This window comes from Podarcis pityusensis, assembly GCF_964106645.2.
Source record: "Podarcis pityusensis genome assembly, chromosome: 1".
Lineage (NCBI taxonomy): Eukaryota > Metazoa > Chordata > Lepidosauria > Squamata > Lacertidae > Podarcis > Podarcis pityusensis.
The window spans coordinates 50,794,687-50,814,956 of record NC_138028.1 but is presented as its reverse complement, the minus strand read 5'-3'; the positions used below and the strand labels follow the sequence as shown (position 1 = coordinate 50,814,956).

Genomic DNA, 20,270 nt, shown 5'->3' with positions numbered 1-20,270 from the left:
AAATAAAATAAACAAATGTTTCTTGGCTGTGAGAGATTTAGGAACCATTAGTAAAATTGATCCCTTTTGGAATTTTTCTTTAAGATAGTGGAGAACTTGCATGTGTCCTGTGTTAATTCACCTTCTGTGGTTCAATGCAGAAAGGATGGGGTGAGTTATATCACTGCAGACTCAAAGCTATCTGGAGCAATCAGTTAAACAAGCATATGGAAAAATAATTAGAATGCACATTAGTTACCCAACAGACCAGAATGGCTAAATTGGAGAAAGCCAAAGTCATCACTTTTCCACTTAAACTCATCAAGTGAAGCCACAGATATCTCCGCCCACCTTTGCATTAGGCAGAACCCTGCTGGGAGTAAGGTCCCCAGGTAATTGGATCCCAAAGCTGTAGCTCTCCCCATTGCAAAATTCTATAATGAGCAAATAATTACATCAACATGCTCCAGTAAGACAAAAGCTGCTCTGCGCAAGTTTTATAGCCAGGTACAAAAAATAAAACAAGTGTACAGCTAAATTAAATCCTGCCCATTTTAATCCACCGCCACCCTTATCCACTCTACCTCTCTTCAAAATATCAAATTAGTACAGTTGTACCTTGTTTTGCAGCCCGGATCCGTTCCGGAGTCCCAGCCGCTAGCCGAAAAGGACGCAGGGCAAAGCACCACGTCTGCACATGTGCGAAGCGCAGTTTAGCGCTTCTGCGCATGCGTGAGCAGCAAACCTGGAAGTAACCCGTTCTGGTACTTCCGGGTTTGCTGTGGACATTCGCCGGAATGGACGCTAGACGAGGCGGACGTTCGTAGAGGTATTACTGTACCATAGTGAACTGGTGGGCTACCAAATGGGGTCTTTTTAGAAGAAACAGAATATGCCAAGAAATGTATTTTAGTGCTTTGACCCAAGGCAGAGCACACATAGAAGGGTTAAAAAGGTGACAAGGTGGCTGTAGTTAGACTAGATGTTACTAAAGTCTGACCTTGCATTCCTTTTTGGAGAAGAGAAAATATAGCTCCTGTATCCAACAGTTTATTTATCTATTTTTTTATAAGATATTTATTGAGATTTTCCAAATGTTACAATGTAAAAATGAAAAGAAAAGAAAAAAAAGAAAAAATACAAAATACAAAATAAAAATGATTAAAAACCAGTCAATTTTTCCATTAATTATTTTTCCTTAGCTTGTTTCCCGGACCTCCTCATACCTCCCTTTTTTGTATTCCAGTTCAATTTGTTGGTTCAGCAAATCCTTACCCTCTTTGTTTATCCTAATCTTTGGTCTTAAAATAGTAACGTTAGATTTTTACCTATTAAAAACCCATTTTTCATATTCCCTGGTGCAGTGTCAGCATTATTATGCTTCTGTAAATAGTCTTTAAACTTTTTCCACTCTTCTTCCACCGACTCTTCTCCTTGGTCTCGGATTCTGCCAGTCATTTCCGCCAGTTCCATATAGTCCATCAACTTCATCTGCCATTCTTCCCGGGTGGGTAAATCTTAGTCCCTGGTGCAGTGTCAGCATTATTATGCTTCTATTGTTTGTGGTATATATTTTGCATGCTCCTCACACGCAGTCTCCAACACACACGTCACTTTCAGCCCAGCCCCAGAACAGGGCGGAAGCAGAATGGGCTTATGTACACAATGACCAGGAACACAACAGGAGAGTTTCCTGTATTGTGATACATAAAAGAGCCCATTGGACTGAGAATATAAGAACACTCATCAGTCCTGCAATCTCACCTAGTACCTCCCCTCTTAATTGCTAATTCTCTCAAGAGGGCTGTCTATTACACATAGGGTAATGCACTGGATTTTTTTCATTCACTTCTATGTTTCAAGAATTCCTAGATGACCTACAGCAACTTTCTTGCCCCTCTTTTTGGATGCTCAGCTGCAGCCTGAGGAGATGGTGTTTGATCATTCAGAGTACATTCCTAAAATGCAAGCCTCAAAATATCTTATTCTTGTTTCATTTGGCCATTGCTCCAGTTCACTGCATATTGTTTTTGCAGTGTACACATATATATTCACTCCATTACAGTATTTGCTGTGGGTACATACTATATTTTAACAGGGAAGTTGTTTCGTGTACATGGTTGTTTCTTATCTCTGTTGCATAAAACTGATTTTTAAGATGCCTGTTCTCACTGGATAAAAGGGAGAAATCAGTCTTCACAAATCAAAAATTTAATATGTTTTAGGCTATTTGGCAACGTGGAACCTTCACAAACCTTGTTTTAAAAAAACCCCATGCATTTCAATTCAGACTGTGAGCAATTACCAGAGTGGCAGGAACAAGATTCCTGCTTCTACCTTAGATACAATAACAATGAAACCACATCTAGGCCAGGAATGGTTCAGATATTGCCCCTCCCTTATCGGTTTATAGCACAGCTCAGAGAGAAGCAGGCACGGAAGCATAAAGTCCTCTATTAGTCATTATGAAAGTGAGGGAGGAAGAAGCATGTATTTCTCCCACCAAACTTCAACAACAAAAGGAATCAGAGTAAAAGGGCAAAAGTAGTGAAATAGCAGGAGTGTTAGTGTTCCCAAAATAGGAAGCTACAGTGGGTGCAGAAAAGATTGCGCAAAGAGAAATCTCAAACAGAACCATGAGTCAAAAAGGAACAATTGCGAATAATACAAGCCTATCTTTCTTCTATCAGAAGTTGTTATAACACAATTGGGGGTGGACAAAGGACCATTTCCCTAATTCTTTGTGATCAAGACTGATGCTTATTCGCTTTTTTAAAAAATTATGTGAAATGTTCTGCATCAACCTTCCCCAGCCTGGTGGCTTCCATCAGCCACAACTTCCATTAGCCACAGCCATGCTGGTTGGAGGGTGATGGGAGTTGCAATCCAAAACATTCAGAGGCCATTGGCTTAGGGAAGGTGTCACTCTACATTCTTGACAGACTTTCAAATTGTGAATCCTTCCTTACCTGTCCACTTTCAATCAAACTTTTACAGGATGAGTTTTTTAAAAGAGGCCCAGTGGAACACGTGTACTCTGTATCCACGGGGCCTCTTTTAAGGGACTCACCCTGTAGTATTTGCCCTCTGCAATCACACCCAGTTTGTTTACTGCATTGGAGTTGGAATGTGGGTAAGCAACATGTGAGCACAAGTAATGCATAAGCCACAAGTAAACCTGCAGAGGGAATGCAATGAGTAAGTATCTGGTGTTCAGGCTAGTGTCTAGTAGCTCCATTGGCCTCTTTACAATTATTCTTTGCTGATGGTGATTAAGTTAAGAGAGAGAACAACCATCATAAAGTGAGAGAGACCAATACCCTTATATCTAGAATTCTCCAATATCTCCATGTACAAATTACACAGGTTGCACAGAACAGAGATTGCACATGTTGCAAGGTGTACAGTTAAGACAAAAGACAGACAACAGAAACACAGTAGACCATTCCAGTTAACAGATACCCAGCTTAAACAGGAACAAGAGAGTATGCCATAAAACCCTTCAATACAAGGCACGAAAGTCAGGTATGCCTGGTCTAAAGATGTTACTGCAAGCCATATGAACTGTCAAGTGCAAATATAGTAGTAATCAACCTAAAGCTGGGGCAGGCAGACGGTAGATAATGATTTTCTGGTAGGTTGCTGGATGATCTGCAGTAGATCAGCAAGTTGTTTATTCAAAGTAAAGTGAGTTATCTGCCATGAATGGTCTTGTGTTAACCACTTATCTTCCTGACTCAGTATGCCTTACCTACCAAGTGACCAGGTCACTTTGGCTTCATTCCCTTAATCATCATTCTGTATCTAGCTCCTCACAACAATCCTGCATCTGGCTCTGGTTGACAGACCCTGGGATTCAAGTGAAAAACAACTTCTGATTTAAAGAGTATTAATTACAGATTTACTAAGTAAAACTTCAAATGTAAGAGGTCTGAATCCATAAGAGTAGGACAGCTGAAATTTAATTTGACTGTCGACATCATTCTACATAAGAACACCAATCTTATGCCATCCATTTTAAGATTTTATTACAATCTTAATCCAATTCATTTTTATTAAAACACAACATGTATTTAGAGAAACTTTCAGTTTGGACATAAAAATGGCAAGTAAAAACAAAATCCCCACCTCTACCCACTGGAAGTGAAGTCTTAGTACACCTTTTTATTTTCTAATTCAAAATGAGTCAGTTTTCAGCTTTCAAGTATTGGTTCTTATATTAGCTTATGGACTTCTGTATCCAGTCTACTTCTACCTTCTTTCCAAATAATATCACATTATTTTAATATCACATGGCAATGCTAACATTTCTTTTTTACATTCATATTTTCTAAAAGCCTTAAAAATGTTGTGAATGAAAACATGCCAGTATTCCAACAGGCATAGATGCTTCCAACATACACAAGAGCAAAACCACTTTCCTTCTTCCCATTATTCTAAGGGAGTCTGTGGATCATTTCAGATGGCTTATTAAGAAAGAGAACTCAAGCGCAGATTGATTCATTTATTGTGCTTCTTGTCTGCCATTCACCACCTGCAATCTACACCAGGGGTCAGCAAACTTTTTCAGCAGGAAGCCGGTCCACTGTCCCTCAAACCTTGTGGGGGGCCAGACTATATTTTGAAAAATAATAATGAACGAATTCCTATGCCCCACAAATAACCCAGATGAATTTTAAATAAAAGCACACATTCTACTCATGTAAAAACACTAGGTAGGCCCCACAAATAACCCAGAGATGCATTTTAAATAAAAGGACACATTCTACTCAAGTAAAAACATGCTGATTCCCAGACCGTTCGCAGGCCGGATTTAGGTGATTGGGCCGGATCCAGCCCTGGGCCTTAGTTTGCCTACCCATGATCTACACTATGAAGCTATGTGTTTATAACACTTTTAACAGCCATGGCATCCTCCAAAAGAATCATGAGAATCTGAACTGATTGAGAGCAAATAATTTTTAGAAATCCTTAGCTGCCCATCCATCATCCAACAGAATAGAAGCCAGTGTAGATCTGTTCAAAGAGAGAGTGACTCTCAAAATTAGTTTAAATCTACAGTGTGGATAAGCTCTTTAACTTGAATAAAGGTAAAGGAACCCTGACATTAGGTCCGGTCGTGACCGACTCTGGGGTTGTGGCGCTCATCTCGCTTTATTGGCCGAGGGAGCCGGCGTACAGCTTCCGGGTCATGTGGCCAGCATGACTAAGCCGCTTCTGGAGAACCAGAGCAGCGCACGGAAACGCCGTTTACCTTCCCGCTGGAGTGGTACCTATTTATCTACTTGCACTTTGACATGCTTTCGAACTGCTAGGTGGGCAGGAGCAGGGACCGAGCAACGGGAGCTCACCCCGTCGCGGGGATTCGAACCACCGACCTTCTGATCAGCAAGTCCTAGGCTCTGTGGTTTAACCCACAGCACCACCCGTGTCCCAATTGCTTATAAAGATCCATATAAAAAAAGTGTTTGGTGTGTGCCACGTTTCATATTTTTATTCCAAATAATGCAATTTTTGGCTTTAACTGCTCAACTAAGCAGCAAAGTTTGCTGATGATGTCAAATAATTCAGTATAGTGAAAATCCAAATGGCCAGTGAAGAGGTCCAAAATGATCTCTTGAAATTGAATGAATGAGAAATTCAAAATAAATAAGCACAGTAAGTGATGAACAATGGGGCAAAAAAGTTAACTTCACATTTACACTGGTGGAGTCTCACCTAGAAGCAACTAGTGAGATAAGATCTTGGTCGGTGTTTCACAGCTCATTGAAAAAGTCAACAGCATATGGCAGATGTGAACAGAGAAAAAATTCCATGCTAGGGATTAGGGACTGACAATAAAACAGCCAGACTCATAATAATTTTATATCAATCTCTGGATGCAGCTACAATTAGAATTTAATACACGTGAGACAGTCTTTTTGAGATGGGATTATCAGCAGAGGTGAAGAACAACCAAAACCATCAAGAAATTGAAGCATGTCCCCCACAAGAAAATGCTGAAGCATTTGTTGTTCAGTTTTAGAAGAAAAGATGACAATCAAAAGTGATATTTATAATTACACATACCATGAAGCAAGTAGACAGAAACATTTATCTCCCTCTTTCATAATACCACAGGCCATCCAATGAAATTGACCACAGATTCGGGAATTTACATAATGCATAAGAAATTTTCTGTAAGAAATTGTGGTGCTAGCCACTGATTTAGATGGCTCTAAAGGAGGCTAAGACAAATTCACAGAAGACAAGTTTATCTATTAACTAGGGTAGTTTGTGGAACCTCCATCTTCCACTGAATAACTGCAGAGTTGGGAGGCAGGGCAGGGCGGGGCAGAGAAAGGGAGGGGGGAGAGGAAACAGCACAAGAGGACTGCAACCTTCATGACCTGTTTGTGGGCTTCTCTGAAGCTCTGGGCCCATCACCTGTGAAATATAGGACACTGAACTGGATAAAAGATCTCTGCTGAATCAGACTGTTTTTAAGCTTGTGTCTGCCATTTTAAATTTCTGTAAAGCACTTGTATTAAGAAATCAAGATCAATTATTTTAAAAACTCAACTGATGTAGTCAAATAAATGTTCAGGTGCCACTTAACAAATTACATTTAGATCCTGTAAGGCAGTGGTTTTCAACCAGTATGTTATGGCACCCTGGGGTGCCTTTGAATGATAGCCAGGGGTGCCACGGGCAACACTGGCCTCTGTATCTTTCCTTCCCTCCCTCCTCTGATGCCCTCTTGCATCTCTGCCTCCCAAAGGCTTGCACAACTGTTTGTTGCAGCAGCCCTGGATACAAACTCCCCAGGCGAAAGGTGCCTCTGGGGTTGGCCATGGGGTGCTTCCCAGGCCCCTGTGGTACAGTGTGAGGAGGCACCTCTCTTTGGGGGGGGGCAGCTCAGAGACCAGGGGTGGCAGCAGTGGCTGCCCAGGACTCCCAAGAAGAGGGGAGAGGAGAGGAGGCTGAGGGAACACTCCACAAGGAATGGTGTTTGAAAAAGGATGAGAGGCTGCCAGTTCTGCAGGCAAGGGGTGACATAATTCAGCTCTTGAGCCCCACAGGGGTGCCAGAGAAAGAATGCAGTTGATCAAAGGAACCATGGACTCAAAAAGGTTGAAAATATCTGCTGTATGGGAAAAGTTTAGGAATGTATCATCTAAATATACATGCACAGTGACTAGGCACCTGGTGGATCTTGCTACAAAGAAGGTAACAACAACGTCCATCTGGCAAAGGGTTGGTTCAGATGACCGCCACGCTGGGAGGCTCCCAGCAGAATAGGAAAAACACCATAAAACATCAAACATTAAAAACTTCTCTAAACAGGTCTGCCTTCTTATGTCTTCTAAAAGTCAGATAGTTGTTTATTTCCTGAACATCTGAAGGGTAGGTGTTCCACAGGGAGGGTGCGACTATTGAAAAGGCCCTCTGCTTGATTCCCTGTAACTTTGCTTCTCACAGTGAGGGAACCAACAGAAGACCCTTGGAGGAGCACCTTTAATGAAGATTTCTTAAAATTATATTCAGCTGGAGAAAAAGCTGTGTTTTTGCTCTTTAATACTGTTTCACAACAGTATTCTTGTACCATCTTTAAAGATGTTATCAACCCACCATTGAGTTTGAGAGATGCACCCTCTACTGGCAAAAAGAAAAGAACACTGTCTTGCATAAAGTAAATCATGCTATTTTAACACAAATATACATGGAGGTTACGGTCTATAGACCTATGTCAGTGTTAAAAGGTAGATTAAGAACCAGGGGTGTTTGCTGTCATTCATCTGTCTCAGGAGACAATGGAAGATGCAGTCCTGAGGCTGAAAATAAAATCTCCCATCACATTTCTGCATGTTAATTCATTAGAAAAAATGTTACTGGTATTAATGTGATCTGCTCGGTGGCGGGGAAAAAGTACCAAACAATTAAAATGTAATGGCAACCAGGCATTTGTCTTTGCATGTCATGCCCAGAACGTATGTCTTGTTTAGTATTTTAGACAGTGGAGCTCTGGAAAGTGAAATATGGCTTGTAAGAAAGGATGAATGAGTTCGAGTGGGATTGAGTTGAGCTTAATTTGTTGGTGGTGGTTTGTGCGTTGTTGGTATCCATTTGCCTCAGGACACAATGAAGGAGTATGCCTTTGGGGGTGAAGTCAAACCATTGGAGACTTACAGCGCCTGCTGTGACTGTAGAGACCAATACAGGAGAGACATCTAATTTTATTGCAGGTGGGGCAGATGAAGGCATCCAGTTTTGCTGCTACAGGTGCACTGTTGCGTTTCTTCTCTACGCTCCTTTCAGTGGTTCGTTCATCCTCCTCTAGTCACTACTGTGGATACACAACCTGTCTGTCTCACTAATTAAAAAACTAGAAAGCAACAAAACTTTCTTTACACAAAATCTTTAAGCCACTCAGGTCAGACAGAAGACGTAAACAATTATATAAAGTAAATTAAATACTGGATAGGAATTCCCACAAAACATGCAGAAATTTAAGAGGAACGTCTCCACACACAGAAACATATATGTACATTCAAGAATACACAGGGAAACTATAAAGTACTAAGAAGTCACTAGCAGCAAGGTACCCCTACGGCTTTGGAAAATGGTAGACTTCTCTTTCTAAAAGATTTTTTAATCAGATATTGGATGACAATCTATCAGAATGCTGTACTGGTGAATTTCCTGCACTGGCAAAGGGTTGGTCCAGATGACCTTTTCCACTCTATAATTCAATACAATAGTACTGTTAAGTTTCAGTCACAAATCTGAATGACATTTCAAGATGGCTAGAAAATACAGAAATCAAGATATGAGAAGGCCAGTACAGTCAAATCAAAAGGCACCCAAACTTCTTGTTTTATTCCCAACTCTTCTAGTCATGCTGTAGAAGTTTCTACAACCCTTCCAAAAGTTGGAGGGTTCACCTTCATCAATGAATGCAACATGAACATCATTTAGCATAAAAAGAAACATCAATAAACAATTGCTGCAGGCAGAGATAAATGTATTAAAACATCCGAATATAAATATTAACATTTCCCTATCTAAGCAGGAACAGTAGCAATGCCAGCAGCTTGGCTTGAGAATTGTGTCTGGCTCATCTCATCTGGTGCCAGGCCAAGTTATAAGCTGGTTACTTCTGTTTCATAAAAAGAAAGATCTGAAATCTTGCGCTCTGCTCCAGCAACTGACAATCTTATTGTGGTGGTGGGCAGAAGTCATGCCAGTGCTCCATGTCTAATTGCGTGGCTAATGCCATGACTAAATAGTAGAACATCTGTTCTGCATGCAGAAGGTTCTAGTTTAATCCCTAGCATCTCCAGATAGGGGTAGTAATATGGTCTGACTTGGTGAAAGGCAGCTTCATATGATCCTAATTTTCAGAGGACTACCTACCACTTGCTAAGTGTTAGGATTTTTGCAACAAATACCAGCCTGAATGGATCAAGATTGTTCCAGAAAAGAACTTAAGATGTTTTGGAACAAGTTCAGTATCATACCACCAATCAGCCCAAGTGTTTTTTTGCAAAAGAAAAAAAGGGGGGGAAATGAACCTTAAGCTTTTGACTGCTCTCTTTAGCACTGGTGGGAAGAGATAGCCGGGGTAGGGTGCTGTAAGATTCGTAAGCTTCTGTTCCAACTATGTGTACAGTGTTAGAAACTCAGATATGTAAGCTAGGCACCAAATGGCTACTTAAACCAGGGTTACAGTCGCCAAAATGAAATGTCTAGGTGCCATTTTGGGGCCAGACGGCTCAAAAGCCGTACTTTTCAATACGAGTTTTTGGTTTCTGAAATTTGTTCACATTCTGCAGATAAAATATTGCGGATAGAATGCTAAAGGATGTGTTGTTAGTGTGAAAAAACAGGCAAGATCTAAGGATCCCCAGACATGCACCTCCAGATGGTGGAGATGTCGGGCACCATCCTGGTGCCCAGGCATCTGCACTTGGTTGCAAGAGGCCAACAGCCAGGTGCAAATTCACCTAGTGCCTGGCAAATTTCAAACGTATGTGCACTCCTTCCTAATTTGGGATTTGACTGCCTCCCCCATGCAGACATTGTGTGAGAGGCCCCACCTTCTTTTTAAAAAATAGTCCCTCAATTAAAATTATCCATAGTTAATGAGGTGATTCAGCTGAACTCAATACCCAGGAAAGATTATATGGGTTGTCTCTATGATCTTGCTCCTCTTCTCATTCCTCCTTATATTGCTACTTGGACCTTTTGCTCCATCAGTTCCAATATGCTAAAGTAGCAGAACATCATATATGATACTGGCAAATCAAGTATCCAAGTGCCAGTCCTCATGTAGTTAAAATTATGCCATGGACACACAATAGGGAGGTATTAGCATGCCTATAGGAACCCCAATATTTGCAAAGCACAAAAACCCCTTCCTTCATTACCTTCTATCACCACCTGTATTTATTTTTCTCTTGCAGTTCCCCATCACATGGATGCCCTTTCCCAATGAAACTACCCATCATTTTCACCCTTCTACCTGACATCCAGTTCTCAGCCTCTGTTATTCAGATAAAAAAGTTAGCAGAAGTGGGAAGGAGATATTTTTTCTCCAGCTTGGACAATCTTAGCCAACAAAAAAGAACAACCTGGACATCATAATGTTCACCTTAGATTAGAGTTGAATGAGCTGCCAAAAAAGAGGAACCTTGGCAGTATTGATTAGTAAATGAAGAAATCTGCATCTACAAATTGTAGCAGTTTGCATTGCAAGTGTGAACTAAACATTACTGTTTCATGCTAAATGAACCTGCAATTAAAACAAAAATTAACTGACAAGGAGGGTAGGCAGTCACAATCTGCTAGCTCAACACTTTCAAGAAATGTAATGTTACAAACTGTGTTATCCCATAACATGGAAAATAGTTACAGGCTTTATCTCATTCTTTGAAAACACTTAACATGCAATCCTAGCCACACTTACTCAGGGATAAGTCCCAAAGTCAGCAAGACTTACTTCCAAGTAAACATGCCTAGAAAAACAAAGATAAAAACACTGCAAAAGGCTGCCAGAAGATGATCAGAGTACCAACTTTGTGACTTGCTTAGTGATTTTCCTCTCATCCACCAGCATACTTAATGAAGTAGCTTGCACACTGACACAGCAGTATTTCCAAAATTCAGTCACCCTGGGGTCCAACGGAGAGACACACAGGCAGATGGTGAAAGCATCTGTAAACAAGAGGTCCTGTCCTTCAAACAGCACCAATCAAAAGATCACTGGAGAAAATTAAGTCTTCATATCCCTCATTGCTTTGAAGCAGACATATGGCCTTATTTCACCTTACAGTGTACACATCCACAAAATATTGCATTATGCATTACCTGGAGACCAAAGTCCCATGGCTAGAGCACAGTGTCTGTGCCAAGTCATGCTAAGCAGCCTATCCTGTCTTTTCCGATAAAACTGTCTGGAAGGGGCATGTGCTGTTTTTATTGGGGTTCTCGCTTATCTCCTTTGATTAACAAAATGAGACCAAGGATAAGATCAAGTAAACCAATTAGATGCTTATTAATGCCTATGTTATTAGCTTCAGATAATTAGCCCAGAGCAGTCAAAAATCAGAACTCTCTTTTCACACATGGCCAATCTGTGAAACATGATTCAGAGAGGGACAGCCTTCATTTAATCATCATTAGCTCCATTCACCCAGTGCAGGCGCACACTTCACAAATAAGGAACTTCTCAAACAGATAAACGAGGTCAAGGAAATGAAGCCCACGCATAGGTAGCAAGCACAACCTGTCTTCATCTTTCAACCTTCTTTTAAGGCTTTCAGCTACCAATTCAACAGCTGCATTGCTAAGTGTGACATCTGCTGGATGAACTAGCAACAGACACTATTTAATACCAGAATTTATTTGCTGATCCCTTACCTCTAGCACATCATTACAGCCACATGACTTTCCTTAGGAGTTCCTTTGTGTTGTCTGCTGCTCAAAATGTGTGTGACACCACAGATTACTAGATTACTCTAGTAATCTAGAGTAAAGTGACAATAGTAAAATAATAACCAGCTCTTCCCTTCATATCTGACCTTGGTTTAGCAGTTTTGATATTCAGAGGCTGCTGCTGCTGCTGAGAGCTAGTTCAGGTCACCAATAGTAGACTCTGGTTTCCTTTAGCCATTCATAAACTCTCAGTCTGGGAGAACTCCCATATCCTGGATTTCTAGTTGACAGCAAAAGAAGGTTGCAGTATAGTACACACACTTTTGGCTTTTATGAATTGATAGAGGACTGCAGTACCTTATTTCCCACTTTGACATTTCAGCAATTATTTAGATCAACAACATTAGCTCAAGATTTCAAGTATTGGTCTATAATGGGAACTGCCCTGGAACGCTGCTCAGAAGCTAGACCTGGGACATAATAGCTCACATCTCCATAGGGATGGGTGAGTGGGGGCACATTAACAATCAGATTTCAGCCTTGTCACTGGCTTTCTATTGCCTTCCTAGCAAATGTTCAATGTACCAATTGAACCGCAGAAAGTTATACTAGGTATAACTTTACACAACAACTTCACTCCATCACATCCCTTCACAATCAGTGTTAGAAACTGGGATAAAAAAGCTAGGAGCCAAAAGGCTTCTGGGACCTGGGTTGTGGGCACCCAAACAGAATGTCTAGTCACCATTGGGGGGGGGGGGTTGGCAGCACTTTTTATTTATTATTTTGATAAACATGAACGAATACGCAATTCACTTAAGTGACACATTGTTAATATCACATTTTTAACAGAAATTGTTAATACATGTTTAATTTGGTGTTTACAATAAAAATATTGGTACCATGCTTCAGTTTTCAAAACACTCTACTCTTTATTATGAAACTCCTTAACATATTGTCTATCCTTGACATATACTCCAAAGAACATACATTTCAGTAATCCTTGAGTGACAGCCAGGTACAAAAAATGGCACCCAGACTTTCTGAGGTGCTCACAAATGGTGAATCTTTAGGTGGAAAATATACCTGGCGCCCTGCTAATTTCTAACCCTGTTGACAATTGTAGTATCCTGTCACAGCCTTTGGCCTCATTCACTTCTACCTCCAGTTGCACAAAAAGTTTTACCATAGTTTCTACTTAACACTGTTGCCGGTAACGTCTGAAACAGAGAAGCAGCATACTCCCCGAGTCCTGCCCACCTGATCACTACTCTCCCTCTTTGCCAGGTAAAGGTCCCATGCAATTGCCCCTTCACATACATTCCTAGATTTAAATACTCCTGGCATAGGACTCACACTAGTAATAGTAAGAGCAACTGAGGCACCAGCTCCTGCTTCATACTGAAAAAAGGAAAATATTCATCAGAGTGTCGGAAGTGAAGAGAATGTGAAATAGTGTTTTGCACAGCGAAAAGCTACTGAAGCTTTGTGCTACTGGAATTCTTAAGGACTGAATACCAAAACCAAGCCTGAGCACTAGGCTGCATACTATAAATTCATTTACCATAGCAAGAAGCATCTGGTCAGAGAGATAAAATGTCAGTCACAGCTGCCAGCACCTCAGAGGGGATGGCAGGACCATAAGCATCTATGACAGTTAAGTCACCCCAAATATTCAATCAGCTGGATCATAAGCAACAAAGAAAGAGAAGTCCAAATAGGTCACAGTGACCATTCCCTAAGAAAGAACCAGCTTGCCTTCTAAACTATAACTGCACTAGAGAAAAAGGAACCAACCCGAAGCTCTCTAGATGTTTTGCACTGCAACTCCCATCAGCACCAGCCAGCACACCAGGTTGGCAAAGACTGCCTTGGAGGCTTTTAAGTCTTCCAAGCATTTCTAGGAGTAATGTCCCTCTCATAAATCTACTTTCCTCTTCCCCAATCCAATTCCATGGCCCCACAGATACTCTCCACAGTTTTCCTTTTTATTTGCATGCACAGGCACCCTTTCACTCAGCCCCCTTGTCCCTGTTACTGTGTATCTTATACGGCTTTTTCTTTGTATTTATTTAAAAAAATGTATATGAATGCTTTAAGATGATCTATATATGTAATGCCTAATAAAAGTTTGGAAAAAGAAAGAAAGCACTGACCGCCTCTTCTGATTAGACAATGGGGCAGCATAACAAACGGATACTTCTCTGAGACTATACATCATCAATACTTTAATTAAACACAATCCCATTCTTTCTAGTTTAGTCCTCTAGGTAAGAGGGTCTACAGATCACTTTCCAGGCCTGTTAAACACAGCAAATGCTGAAGGGCCTCCTACATGTGGTAATCACTGTTCCTTGTCGTTCAAAGAACATCACTAGTTCAGCCTAAGGTGAAAGCCCCTTGGTTGCTGCAAAATGGTTTGAACTGATGCAATACCTGCATGCCATTTGGTGGGTGAGGGCTTGTATAGGTATGAAGAGGACAGCTGCCAATTTCAAAGGCATTCAAGGTAAGATTAGTCATTCATGAACAACGGGCACCTGACAAGATGAGTGTTAGGTAAACTTAGGAAAAGAAAATGTAATCTTACAAGCAGCCAGAAAAACGCAGGGAAGTGGGGGAATAGAGGCAGGGATTTTAAAATAGGAGTTATTCTGTCATCACCAGTATTCATCATGCAGCTAAGAGAAATGTTATTCTCAAATCAATTCAGGAGCAGATTTCCTGAAGCAATAAAGGAAAGGGATATAATTCCCTCAAAATATACCATCAGCATTCCTGTTTGTTTTCTTTTGTGGTGATCAGGCATAATCCAATACCAGGAAGAAATGTTTCAGATACTATCTCAACCACCTACAAGTCATTGGCAGACATACAATTCAAGAACAGGGTGACGTAAGAATTGGCATTATTTCTCACTATGGGAGAAATAATTGTCACATGCAGATGTAATGATAAGTAGTTGAACCATCTTAGATTCAGAATTATTCCTGAAAAGTAAGGAGCTGTTTTCCCTATACTTAACAACTGGGAATATACGAAAAGCCTAGTGGACTGCATTTGCTGCCATTGTTAACAAGTGCTACAGTTAGCTACTCCAAGCAATGCCTCAATGATGTAAGAATGAAACTTGGGGAGAAGAGTTACTTTCAGCTAGAAATTATAGTACTCTCCTCTGAATGCTTACTCTACGCTTTAGATAGGTGCCCCACTGCAGCCAGCAACTGATCCCTGAATCCAATATTGCTACCAGCCAGATTCATGGCAGCATCAGAAATGAGTACCTCCAGATCTTCAGTAGTTCACACTTCAGTGGTACAGCTTCAGAAAGACTGAGGAGGAATTAGAACGGTCTAGCAATCTTACCTCCTAAGCGAATCCTCCTCTGAACTTTCCTCAGGCATTTCCTGGTTTAAGGCGTCCTGTGATACATTCCCAGGTCTATTTGAAGCAGATTGGCTGTAAACTCTTTCCCAGTGCCCCGTCTCCTGGTTAAAGACCACTCCCACGGTCCTTTCCTCTGGCGGATTAGAAGATCTTCCCAGTGGCAGTCTGCTAGAGGGAGAAGTTCTACTTTCCATTCTCTCGGAAGGTGGTAGCTGGCTACTGCTGGATGGCACACCTTCAAATGTGCTTTGGACCTGCCCTGGTGCATATCTAGGTGTACTTCTTTCCCAGCGAAGTGTGTCATTGTTAAAAGTCAGCAGGTTGTGACAGGCTCGACAGCGGTTCAGGTGCCCCCGTGACAAATTGGAATTGTTTTCACTGCTATGTGGGGTCTGTTGATGAGAAGGACCAGGTCTATCAGGCTCGATGTTGTTATTAAGCATCTCCTGGGCTTGATGTGACTGACTGGGTTCACCACCTATCCCCTGATCTAGCTCCTGAAGCCTATCATATTCCAAGAAGAACCGCCTCAAGTCACACTGAAACTCATTGCGAATGCTGGTTGGATTGCTTGGACCAGCATTGCTAGTGCTTTCAGCTTCAGCACTAGGAGCTGGAAAACCCCTCCCTTCTGTAGCTGAAGTATATACAGAGGACTGGGAACTTCCTTCCTGCTGTCTCAGTACCGACAACAAGCTCACTGAAGAGGCACTGGTTCTAGGAGGAGGCATACCTTCCAACTCAGAGCGAGGGCCCATATTCAACACTGTTCGAGTCCACTCAGAACCCTCCAACCCAGAGGCCATCTCTCTTGTAGACTGGTGAAATCTGGACGAGTGGCCAGACAAAGGTCCACTAAGGGATCTACGAGTGGGGCCGAGGCTAAGGTTGCGCAGGGTGTTGCCCGCAGTACTGCTTTGTACAGTGCTGAAAGCAGATGGTCGGTTAAGGAGTCCCTGCTCCTGCTGTGCTGTAGTTGCCTGCTCCTGGGGCTGGTAAGGCTCCATTTGCACAGAAGAAAAGGAAGTGCCAGTGGACCCAGAGGATGTGGAAGGGGTGTTGTCCTGGGACGGAAAAAGAGAAGGAAGTCTTGCACTAGAACATCGCCTGCAAAGGCACAGCACCCCCAGATGTTGGCAACATTTTACTGAGGGGAAATTGACAGGCTCACTGAGGCCATTATAGGCAGATGCTCTAGAGGCTTCACTAGCTGGAGGTGGTGGTGGTGGAGGTGGAGGTGGTGGTGGTGGAGGAGGAGGGAGAGGAGGAGGAGGGGAGGGAGTAGCCGAGTCTTGCATGGCGTTTTGCTCTCCCACCTGGATACCAGAAGAACGTGAGGACAGCATATGCAGGAAGTTATGAAGGAGTGGTGTGCGTCTCACAGGCTGAGATTGGAGGATGGAACGCTGACGATAGTGTGGCATTTCGGTACTATCCACAGGTATTTCCACCTCTTCATCGTTCTGCAGAAGAAAGTGCAAGTGATCAATTACCTTGCATCAAAATAAGATGATGCAAAAACAGGATGCACTTTGCCACAAGCAAAGCAGAGACTCTGCCCTTGGGCAGGACAAAGTTACTGCGAGACTCTCTATTACTATTATTTTTAACTACTTAGATCCAGGAAAGAAACACAAAGGTAACTCATGTTGTTACAGTTAACTCCAACAATGGCAATTCTGCCAAAGGTGGACCACAACTTCATTTTATACAAAGAGCAGCTAGCCTTTTTGGCCTGAGGGTCACATTCACCCTCAGTCAACCCTCCTGGAACCATATACCTGTAGCGTATATGCACATGTGCATGCGTGCGTGCGCACGCACGCGCGCACACACACACAGATCTCCCTCCTCAATTGCTCTGTGCAGATCAGCTGAGGATACCCTGTCTCTGCTCCAATGATCAAGCTGATGACGAGGGAGAAAATGATTTATATCCCCATTCAGGGACTGGCTCTCCCCACCTCAGAGCTATACCTTTTTTTAAAAAAGCTGCCACCAAAATTGGTGGGGGTGCTGTTGGCAGCTACAAGAGCCAGGCTTCCAGTTCATGAGCCTGGGAGACACCACACTCCAATAACGTCTATATATATATTTTTTAAAATCCTGCTTTTATTGCAAACTGAACCAAACAGAAGCCACGAGGCTGCTTGAGATCTGCCTGAGGGGGGAAGTAGCTGAAAGAGTTAAATTGATCGCCTCAAGGAATAGGATGTCACAAGTTATATGTATAGGACATGACCTTGAGCAATATGACCCAGTCAGCCATCAGTACAATAAGGTACCCCCTCCAGATTCTCTCTGAACAAGCAATAGGTACCATTTTAAGACCTGAGAGAGAAAGCAGAATATTGTCAAGGGAGAGGGCACCATATTAGTCTTACACAGTTCACAGGAGTGAAGCGCTAATGCAACTCATAAACTTCATCACAGACAAGGAGGCTTTGGGCTGACCAGTATGGATAGTTACAACAGCAAAGCAATCAGCAGCACAGCAAGGCCAAGTATTCTTGAAAATTTCAGAACTTTGGGTATGAATAAACATTTATTCTGTAGTACTATATCACAGCCTTTTTTCTTTTCATAGAAAGCCAAGACCAAATAACCACGTGGTTTTCTATCCAGGTGTCACCAGATTCACACATATTTAGATTTAAGCATTCTACATCAAATACACCTAGACCATTCATAGACAGTCAGTTTAAAAACAGCAAATATCTACTGTCTATTTAATAAGACACAGAACTCTACACCAGGAAACACCAGTTATACGTCTAATAACTGAATAAAAAAGTTACCTGTTGATTGGAAGGGTTAACAATTGCTGTGAGTAAATAATGCCCAAGAGGATCGAACCGAACTAGTCTGAAACAAAGAAGAAAGGTTTAATTTTAACAGAACAAGCTGTTCCATCAAATAGTACTATCGAGAAGGACTTCTTGCATTTCTGTAGTGTGCCACAATGTAAAGAAAACCAAGTTTCAGATTCACAAATAACAGGGAGTGGAAGATGTTCATCCATCCCTGAAGTGTACCCAATTCACACAATGGCCAAACACTGCCATGCATGTGAATGAGGAAACACTGTACAGAATTTAGCAAAATGAACATTCAAATAGCAGGAACTGCTAAGGAAGAAGACTGCATGGTAGATTGAGGAAGCTGAATGGCCACAGAAGCATGTGAGCTTGCCACGTTTCAGACTCCACGGTATATTGTTTTTAGAAAGAAAAGAAAACAACTGGCTGGTTTTATATCTCCATATCTGAGCAAGAAATATGAAGAGAAGGCTAAGAAAACAGGAATCCAAAGGCCCAAAAAGCAAGATCTCGACACACTACTTTGTTCAATTTTTGTTCATGAATTCCAATTCAAGAGTAAACTCTTCCAAGTCCAAAAAAGAAGGACCTCCAAAATGAATTGTTATACATATTACAAAATTTGAAGAAAATAAAATTTTACTTCCCAAGATATAAACTTGCTTTATGGTGCTTTAGCTTAATTATTTAAGTCTTACACATGGTAGATACAGTACTTTAGCCCAATATATTGTCATTATAATCTCATGTTTCCTGTATATAGTGCTAAGTATATTAGCAAAGAATTAACCTTCCATTAGCTTCCAGGACCACCCTGAGGTCTATGGATAAAGGTTGGTATACAAATTTAAGTAAAGAAACAAACAAACAAACAAACAAATTACTTACTTACTTACTTCATGGCTACATTTTACTCCTAACTGCCATTTCTCACTACCAAAACTTCAAAACAGATATGACAATTAGCTTCTCTTCCTCTAATGAGTCATTAATCTATTTTTCTTCCTGCTCAATAAAGGCTAAGCACCACTATGCTTTATAGTTAACAAGAAACTAGTGGGGAAATCTAGCATTGACCTTACTTAGAATGCCTAGAACTTGTCATTTGTTAAGACAACCCACAGTAGCAGCCTCCAAAAGAGCACCCACATGTTCACCTGTCTGCATCATTTTGCACTCCTTCATAAGACCCCTCTCTCTAATAGCACAGAGCTGCTTCTAGCCATCTTCAGTTATTTTCTGTTAACTTTAAAGGCTGCATGACCAAGTCACATGAGGCAACCTGACACTGTCTGCCTGAGATATAAAAGTTGGGCTAAGCTAGCTCTGACTACCAAGAGATCCTGAAATAGTAGTAACAACTGGAAAATGCCTTCCCATGTCTGGATTTTAAACAGATATTCATGCTCTGGTATACATTCTAACAATAATTCTAGCAATCTCTGCCCTACATGATTCTAAGTAAAACATTCAATGAATCCCATATTACTGCCCAATTGCCTGGTAACAGTACTAATGAAATGCTACAGTTGTGTGAAAAATGTACCTACACAATGAAAAACTGTAACAGGTGAGCCTGTAAAAAATGACACATTTCTCTGCTCAAGTAAAACTCTGGATAACTAGTCTCTTGCTGCTCCATAATAAATGCATTGGTAATAGGAACTACCAGGGATATTCTATGGCAGGTTTTATAAATAGTGCCAAGTTTGTCCCGCTATTTGTCTGGAAAAATATTTGCTTTTGTCCATCATGTGTATACTCCAAGCCTTCCTATAACAAGAGCACATGGCAGCTAAGAACACAAAATACGTTTAGAATACATTAACAGAATAAAACCATCAATTAAAACCGTATCAAATCACAGCAGCAGAATACTCTAATACTTGTCCTGTAACATCAGAGTTAGCTTATACAATTTTCCTTATAGATTACTGTAATACATTATATGTGGTGCTACCTTTGAAGGCTTGCTGGAAACTGCCATCAGTACAGAATATGGCTGAAAGAGTACTAACTTACACAAGGACTTAATCATCTTCACTGACTCCCAGCCCAATTCCAGTTCCAATTCAATTCCAGGTTCTGACTTTTAAAGCCCTTCATAAGCTTGGGACCACAGTATCCAAAGGATCCTCTTTTCCCATATGTACCCAACAATGACCTCTT

The 20,270-nt window shown here is 41.3% G+C and overlaps 1 protein-coding gene across 3 annotated transcripts in view; it reads right to left on the bottom strand.

Moving 5' to 3' along the window:
• The window catches only part of AMBRA1 (autophagy and beclin 1 regulator 1), a 145,038-nt gene that overhangs the window by 109,166 nt on the left and 15,602 nt on the right, over positions 1-20,270 (bottom strand). For 2 of the 3 annotated variants that reach the window (XM_081001446.1, XM_081001447.1), the window contains 2 exons: positions 18,081-18,147; positions 15,262-16,745 (listed from right to left, as the gene is read on the bottom strand). In XM_081001446.1, coding sequence (XP_080857572.1) covers positions 15,262-16,745; positions 18,081-18,147 — 1,551 coding nt within the window. The remainder of the gene's footprint in view (positions 1-15,261; positions 16,746-18,080; positions 18,148-20,270) is intronic. The other variant, XM_081001448.1, reaches the window with a different exon arrangement.